General features: G+C 39.8%; 1 protein-coding gene across 1 annotated transcript in view; it reads right to left on the bottom strand.

Moving 5' to 3' along the window:
* Nucleotides 1-7329: 7329 nt before the first annotated feature.
* CWC27 (CWC27 spliceosome associated cyclophilin) overlaps nt 7330-8952 on the bottom strand; it is a 128049-nt gene continuing 126426 nt past the window's right edge. The window contains exon 14 of the mRNA XM_061342661.1: nt 7330-7745. Within this exon, the coding sequence (XP_061198645.1) occupies nt 7583-7745 (163 nt within the window). The 3' untranslated portion in view covers nt 7330-7582. The remainder of the gene's footprint in view (nt 7746-8952) is intronic.

The following is an 8952-nucleotide window of genomic DNA, read 5'->3' as shown; positions in this document are numbered from 1 at the left end:
CAAGTCTATTCCAGTTCATAAGAACAAAGGGGACCAACCCATGCTCTATCATTTGAAATAATTTTTGCGCTCAGTGTGTAAACACTTTTGTTTGCGTATTCTGTAAACATAAGGGAGAGTAAGTATAGCTGTAAGGGAAATCTTATTTTGGAGGCTGGAACTAGATCTTGAGGTCCTTTCTAAGCCTAACCATCTATGATTCTATGATTCTGTGATTCTTTAAAATGACTATACATACACTGACTGTTTTCTGCCAAAGCAATGCTATTCCAGTGAAATAACTTTTCAGGTGGAAGAGTGTAATACCTGATAATAGAGCACAGATCATCAGGATATTCATACAGAGAAACTGCAAAAAAAGGAGAAATGGGAAAAATAGAAGATCACTTGTTAATCAGTGTCTCTTACTGCTTGCCAAAAATGTAGAGGTACTCAGTCCAAGCAGGTGAAGGACTATCCTTCGAGTGCAGTGCTGTATTAAAACCTGTTTGACTCAGAAGTTACTTCTGAAAAAGAGCATACATGGCTTTGAAGCCAAGTTTTGAATAGCTGCTGCAAAAACATGATCTTTCAGACTGTGTTCAGTATAAGGAGTTTCAGCTTTTAATTCTTTGTTGCTGCCAAAATGAAGCTGCCAAAACTAAAAGCTATCCTAAGGCTATTCTGTAACTGTCCTGTCTTGCTGCTACAAACAATTCAAAAAGGGGAGCAAGTGCACAGCTTAAATCGCCTTATGAATATTGGACTGGACTTTCAACTTCATGACTTCATTGGCTGAGGAATACAACTGTTGTATCTTGTTGTGTTCCACAGCCAGCCAATGCATTTCATAAATTAAAAAGAGAATCATAGTAGAAGTTCTTTATATCAGGAGTTGTTTTCTTTTCCATGTGATCTCTTAAGGCAAGAACAGTAGATTTTCTGTCTACCTTCTCCATACTACAAAATTATTTTATTTAGATTTGGGGAGCTTATTTATAAAAATACATTTTTTTCCTGATGCATTGAGGTTCTAGAACAGTTTGGGGTATGTTTTTTCGTTTGCAGTCTCCTTTAATGTTTATAAATTGAAAGTTGTGAAGGTAGGGTCCTGTGGGCTTCTTTAATGGCGCTTTAGGAGTAGGAGGTTACTACTACCAAAAAATGGAAAAGGAGAGGCTTGATTTTTTTTTTTTCCCCAAAATTAGTTTTCAGTCTTTTGTACTGCTTTGGAGGAATACCAGATACCTATCGTAGGTTACAATTAGAAGAAGATCCTTATTCTGTGGTCAGATTTTTCTGAGTAGCAGACACTTCATACTTAATCAAGTAATGTCAGTTTAGTGTAATAGTCTGGCATATTAGGTATTTCTAGCTGCTTCCAGCTTTCATCCTTTATGTATGAGCTAAAGGTAGGATCAAGAGTGAACACAGAAAGCACTTTTGGTGCAGTGTTAATTCAGTATGTGATTTAGGAATAAAAAAAGTGAGATTTACAGAGAAATTATCTTACACACAGTTAAAATATCAGTTATAATTATACTCACTGGAGCTCTGACTTCAGCATTTTTGCATTTGTACTTTGTACAGAAACTACACATGCACATGATAAAATTAAAATGCAGCTTCAGTTTAAGTGTGGCTTTCCTAAGGGTGCACAGATTCTCCAGGTCTTCACTGGAAAGCCAAGCACATGGAGACATAAAGACAGTTAAGAGAGGACAGACGGGCAAAGCCTAGCTATGAATGTAATAGCTATCCATTTTGAAAGGGGATTACCTTCAGTAATAGTGGCTGACAGAGAAGGCATGATGAGGGAGTGTGGTGGTGAAGTCTGGGGAGGCAAAAGGCAATTGAGATGTATAAGAAAGACCTGCTCAAGTGTGCAGTAAGTTTTTTAAGCATACTCTTCCAATCTGTGTCTTGAAACTTACGTCATGTGAGAGGGCTCTAAAAAAAAGAACAACCCAAAAGCTGTAAAATCAAATGGAAAACCACATCTGTGATGGGTAGTGAGTGGAAGAGAAATTCTGTCAAGAACAAGTATTTGCTTCACAGTACTGTGAAAAAGAAAATTAATTCAGGAAGTGACCAGAGGTTATCAATCAAAAAGCCCCACTGTGGGTATGAGGTTTCTGTTTGTCTACATAAGGAATTTGTGACTAGAAGGCTGGAATGTGGCATGCTTGACCAATGTAACTTATGGGGAACCACTTTACGGAATTAGACTGGCTGGGCAGGAGTGTGTTTTTGAAGGATGATCATCTGCATTCAAAAACAGCATGAGAGTGAACAGACATGAGCATAGACTCACCAGACTTTCTGGTCTGAGGTGCTGCCTAAGAAGGAAGGAATTAGCTCTTGAGCTGAGCAGGTAATGTAGCTGCTGGAAGAGGAGGCCACAGAAGCAGCAACAGCACCACAGTAGGGCAGCTCGTCCTACCCAACCTGGATGACTTCACATGTATTCTGAGTAGCAGGGAGAAGCAGGGAGCTGGAGGCTGCACTTCCAGGCTCTGATGGATAGTTGTCTCCAGTACTCCCAGTCCTTCCCAAGGAACTCCGGTGTCATCTCTTTGCAATATATGTCCTGGCTGTGCAATGCGCTCAGCCCTATCTGTTTTAACTAGTGACATTTGGTAGACATTCCTGGTTGGTCTAACCCTCTACAGCAGGATAAGAAACATCTGGAGATGTGGTCTCACTTTTCAGTTCACATCCTTTGTGCTGTATATAATTCAGCAGGAGCCTTATAAGTGTAGCCACTGTATAATCAGCTCATGTTTTGTAACAGTGAAAGATGAAAGCATCTTTTACTGAGAATACACACATAAGAGTCCCCTCATATAACGGCCCAAGCCTGTCATCATTTAAGTAACAACAGAGAAACATGTCTCTGCCAGAATGAGGCAGAGTCTGGAGCTATCGATCCTGTCTGAGGCTGGGTTTTATGTTGCCAAAACATAACTGTCTCCTGCAGACTTGAGGTCCTCTAGATGAAGGCAGTCAACACTGGTGTGCAGTTAGTTTAACTGTTAGAGTTCAGACACGCTTCTACTGCAGAAGGAAGACAGTATGGGAACACCCTCTTCCCAAAACCTGCTCATGCTGCAAGCCAGCAGCCTGGGGAAAGCTACATAACGTGGCATTGCAGACTACACCCCTAGCAGCCTAGGCGTAGTGGCTATTTGGCAGAAATAAACCAGCTTCAGTTGTACTTCAGGGTTTTTTTAGCTCCAAAGCAGAAAGGGCACATTGTACTAGCTGCTGGCATCATCAACAGGATTCATGAGGCAAGCCTTTAGGCTGTTCTTGAGGATCTTGCTATTACCAGATGTGGCCTAGAAGGACCTTATCTACTTGAAATCCAGCTGCTCCTGAAACAAAAATGTCAACTTTACCAACAGATGCTCTGTGCAGGGATGTTAGAATTTTACCCTGCCCTAGTGTATTGAAATTACAACTTAGCTGCTACTAAAAACAGGTAGTCTTGATGTTTGTGATTAGATCAAAATTCAGCCATAGTTTCACCTGACCCCATTTTTAGCTTATTGAACTTAGTAATCAAAAAAGCAGGTGGCAGTGGTGGTGAAGCAGAACGTACCCTGCAGTTTTAAACAGTGCTTTTTTTCCACAGAAATTATTTACATACCAGCATTATGGTGTGCACCTTCAAGCTGGGTGATCTGTGCACACAATTAGCATATTTTAGAAAGGAAAACTTCACAAGGAAGCGTCAAACCACTGTTTTTGGTATTAGTAGTGCATACACAAATGTTCCTTGCTATATATAATAACTCTGTAGAAATTATGCTCACATGTTTATACAAATAGGTGTGGTGGAACATGGAGCTGCTTAATAAAAATATTCAAGAAAACATATTCTGTGAAAATGTCACTACCACAGAACAACTTCTTTCTACAGCCCCCAAACCAATCGTTGCTTCAGTTTCCAGCCGCTAGCCTAGCACAAGTCGTCTGCTTCGCAGAGAGGGGGATATCTGCCTCCATTGCATTTGCTGCTTGCTTTTCAGTACTGACAAGGTGTAATTTTGAGCATACATATTTTACAGTCTACAATACTGCTATGCTGTAGCATTCAACATTTCATTAACTATAGCAGCACCAAATGACGAGTGAAATAGGTGTGAGTTAAAAGATGCTTCTGCTAGCCTATCAGTGTGGGAAAGAGGCAAGACTGCTGGTGGCAGTTCAAGAGCTAGCTGGGATATTGCAAACTAGTTGCTTTGGAGAACTGTCACCATTTCAACCTCTTTCTTCAAGGTTCTTACTCTGGTGTTGAGTTGAAGGGCACTTACCTGAGGGTGTGCTTCTGCAATCAGGTTTTTGTAACTGTACTCCAGACAACTACTAAATGAAATGCAGGACCACTTTTGCCTTAGTGAAAACAATATTTAGACACCTTAGCCCATTTTTAAGTGATTCTCAGTTGATTAGCTGAGATCATCTGTCTGCTAGTTTTAACACATTTCTAATGTTCTCACAGTGTTGTGTATGTCAGTCTCTAGTGCTGGCAAAGTTTTGTCACTGGGCTGGATAAAGACAAAATAGGAACACAGATGCCTATTAAAATTGCTTTCCTTAAAAATGGAAGGTGACTTTACTGCATAGGTGTGGTTTCTTCCCTGCAAGCATAGTTTTGTTCTTTCCCTAAGGAAAGAATAAAGGCAGACCCTCTCCTTTTCTTGGAGAAATACTGATAGGCATTAATACAGAGGAACTGAGAACTCTTGAGAGAAGCTTATTCAATGAATCATGTGAAATACTATGCAAGACTGGTTTGCCCTGAAGATCAGTGTAATTTGTAACAATCACTTATAATTATTAAACTCTTTAGAGGCTCTGTGTTCCTGGGAGGTAACTATTGTAAAATACTTTTATTCCATAGAATTGATAACAAAAAACAAACAAAAAACCCCAAAACAACGACAACAACAAAAGCTTGAATTCACTTGTTTGTAGCATTCCTTATTGATGCTCCCTTGTGGTGAATTTTGCCTGCACAAGCTCCATGCCAAGCCCCTGTGGCATAAGACTGATTTTAGACACAAGTAGTCCAAATATCTTCACAAAGCATCCAGGGCCTGGCACATCCAGCTGTCCCATCAAAGTAAAATGGATCTTCCATTCACAATCACAATAAAAGTGAAGGATCTTAATCCAAATATCCTTACCCTTATGTAGGTGTTTGGTGCAAAGAAAAATGCAAATTGCCAGGGAAATTGGTCCCAACTCTCATGTGAAAAACCCTCTTAAACCAAACCCCACTTCCTTTCCAAAAGGCTTTCCTCTTTTGTATCCACATAGCCAGCCTTAGTGCAAAGCACACGCCAGCTTACTACTGGGAACCTGGGCTTAATGCAGTTAAGTGTCCATTAACTCTTTAGTGATATTTATTAGACATTCAGCAGTCTTTCTGACTGCTGCTCAAGGTAAGCATCTTTCCACTGGGACCAGACCTTATGCTCTCCCAGCACAAAGTATAACAGAGTAGTACTTGGAATTAGCTTAAACAGGCAACACATTTGGTTTTAACTAATTCAATTAACTACATAAGATACATTATCTCTGGAAAAATGTTTACTGGTTCTCAGCACACACTTCACTTACCAGAAAATTTCATTATAGTTATTCTCTTGTTCTTGTGAACACCAACCTTGTGTATGTAAGGTCCAGCCTTTCAAACCTCTTCTACTGAGCAGAGCCCTAAACCCTGAGGTAAGCTTTTCTCCTTGTGCTTGAATAGTCCCTAAAATCAGGAATCATCTAATACAGCACACAAAGAGCTGCTGCAGGTAGCTGGAAAAAGATTTGGCTGAAGGGGGAGTTAGTCAGCTTGCCCACTGATTGACTCATGCATCGTACTTTAGCTTACAGGAAAAATACGTAACTTGAACATTTTTCTATTACAGGGGCAGTAGCTGTCTACTGGAACTAATCTCATTTCTTTCGACATCTAGCCCTCACTTTCCCCATTCTGACCACATCTGCCAACATGCATACACACATCTCTCTTCTTACCTTCCATCCCATCAGAATGGAGGTTTGATATGCTCAATTCCTGTAATGACTCCTCTAAAATGTTCTCCACAAAGCAATGCATAAGAGATAACAGCATGTGATATTAGATTTTGCCAACAGCAGCCTGACCAAAAATGACTTAATGGTTAAAAAACTTTGACTCACTAGTTTGTGAATGGGCATGTTTAAGAATGTAACTCCTCTTAACTTCTTCACACCATGGTACAGTGTAATTCACTCAGACTAAGAGGAGGATAATGACAGCTTTATACAGGATCTCACATCACACCTCCAGGTTTTCTTGTTATCTCAAAGGCTGCACCACGCATTAAAGCAATAGTCTGTATTAATCTAACCTTTGACATTTGGGCCATATTAACCCACCAATGCAGGTTTATGTATCTCACACCTCAGACCCTATCAAGAAATTTGGCAGTAGCAGCTTGATAAGGACACCATACCTTACTGAACTTGTTCTAAAAACAACATCAGCAAAATGCTCCTCTGGTTGCACTTTTTAATGACCTTGCTCACTTGTGCTCACTCTTCTTTAGCGATTGCCCATATGGGTACTCGATACTTCTGTGGTATCAGAAATGCTGTAAGGAAGGAGAACTGAAAATTCCATTTTTTTCTGTAAAAATAATAGCATACAAGGGGAAAAAAATCTGTGCAAAGTCTATAAACTGGAAACTTGAGCTGTTTGTTTTTAGATAGTAAAATAAAAATTAAAACCCAGGTTATATTTTTAATGAGACTCATCACAATTTTTGATTTCTGTACTGGACTAATTAATAAACCAATCCTCATTACCAGCTACTTTACAGTGAAAATTCTACCAGAGGGATGTTTCCAGTATAGTGACAATTTAAGCAACCACTGCAGATTCAGCTTTTGTTCATGTGGTACACCTTGTGAACTAATGCTCCTAAAATTATGTATTATCCCAGCTTCCCAAACTGGAAATTTGTTTTGGAATATGTCTTTCAAAAGAAGGAGAATATGACCAGATTCTCTAATTAAACATAGGTTTGTTTCAAGAAAGCCGAGAGCATTCTAAGGATTTCTGCAAGTGCATCAGTGTAACCCTGCAACAGTGGTAGAGGCAGGGTTTATTGTTCTATGTTTACATGCCTCTTCAAAAAATAATAAAAAATAAGTATGCTTTCAGAAAATCTTAAGTCTGCAGATGGGGCTTCTGGTTTCACCCTTACTTAGACAAATTCTTGTTATTTTGAAAACTTTCTGATCACTGTATGTTTATGAAACAGTGATGGTGACTACAGCAATTAAAAGTACAGACAAAAGTCATGTCAGATGTTTTATTAAACATATAATTCTACAAACCTTCAGAGAGGTTGGACAATAAATGCAATGAGAGCATTTGACTGCACAGCTTACGAAACAAGTGGTAGCTGTGCTTCACAACTGCACGACAGGTTCTTGAGAAATTCTTTTTCACACTTGTCCCGTGATATTTTTAGGAACTACAGCTTAGAAAAGAGCCAGTGCTTTACTGCAGTCACTTTCCAAGGCAGCTCTGGCTAGCTTTACATTCTTTTTATCTCCTTTCCTTTTTTTCTCTCATTATCTTCTTGCTTTCTTCTCTTCTCCTCTTAGTTACAGGATTCCGTGGATCATAGATCTCAAAAGTGTCTTCATCCTGCATACTTGCATCTTTCACCTTTCTGCTTCTATCTTCAAACTGAAGTATATGTGACATCCTACAAAAATAAAATATAAGTCAAACTCAGCAAAAGAACAGAAAGTTATGATATGTAACTATGATGTGCACAACAAGATCATAGCACTGTGACCTATTTTTGTGTGTAGCAAAAAAGATCCGAACTAGGGTTTTTTTTTTCCCCTGTTGTTTTTGTCTGTTTTTCTTTTCTTAGTTGACCCTAAATATTATAGCGTAACCACTTTTGTGAAGACCCATTTTGAAAGTACAGCTAGAGTTTGCTCTGCTGGGTTTTTTCACACGATGAATTCTCTTGTCTTGTTTTTTGCTGTCTTAACAAATCTTCGCAAATGTCCTCACTGTTTTTCCCAGAAATAGGGAGTGAATGTTTCTCAAGTTTTCCCATTAGTCACTCTGGAGTTCCTTTCACTGTTAGGGCTTTACAAACTGGAGAAAGAGGTAGCATGGAAAATGCTTGAAGTAGGTGCACAAAAGATCAAAAAGGGAATGCTTCATGTGCTGCTGATCCACCTTAATGTAGTTCAGATCTTACTTTTCAATTCTTTGAATACCATACTAAACTAAATCTTTGCTCAATCCAATGTTTTTTCCACTGTTGATCAAAATTTTCCCACCATTAGATATTTCTCTATCTCAGCAAATTCCAGCAACCTGAAAAGATCACCACTATGAAGCACAAGAAGTGAGTCTTGCATGTGGCTTGGTGCAAGGGAGCTTGCATCAACACAAGCTGTGGGATGAAGGGATTGAGAGCAGTCCTGTGGAGAAAGACTTGAGGGTACTGTTGGATGAAAACCTGAACACAGGCTGGCTTCGGTGTGCACTCACAGCCCACAGCAAACCATATCCTGGCCTTCATCAAAAGAAGCATGGTCAGCAGGTCACCGAAGATGATTCTCCCCCTCTATTCTGCCCTGTTGAGAACTGAACTGGAGTACTCCATCCAGCTCTGGAGTCCTCTAGAGGAAGACATGGACCTGTTGGAGCAGGTCTAGAGGAAGTCCACAATGATCAGAGGGATTTAACGCCTATGAGGAAGGACTGAGAGAGTTGCATTTTTCTGCCTGGAGAAGATAAGGCTCTGGAGAGACCTTCTAGCAGCCTTCTGGTACTTAAATGGGGCTTACGAGATCATAGAATAGTTAGGGTTGGAAAGGACCTTAAGATCATCAAGTTCCAACCCCCCTGCCATGGGCAGGGACACCTCACACTAAACCATGTCACCT

The sequence above is a fragment of the Neopsephotus bourkii genome, unplaced genomic scaffold (genome assembly GCF_033783945.1).
Source record: "Neopsephotus bourkii isolate Nb327-2 ecotype Australia unplaced genomic scaffold, CSIRO-AGI_Nbou_v1 NB_1810, whole genome shotgun sequence".
Classification (NCBI taxonomy): domain Eukaryota; kingdom Metazoa; phylum Chordata; class Aves; order Psittaciformes; family Psittacidae; genus Neopsephotus; species Neopsephotus bourkii.
The sequence above is the reverse complement of the archived record's forward strand: the minus strand, read 5'-3'. Positions and strand labels throughout refer to the sequence as shown.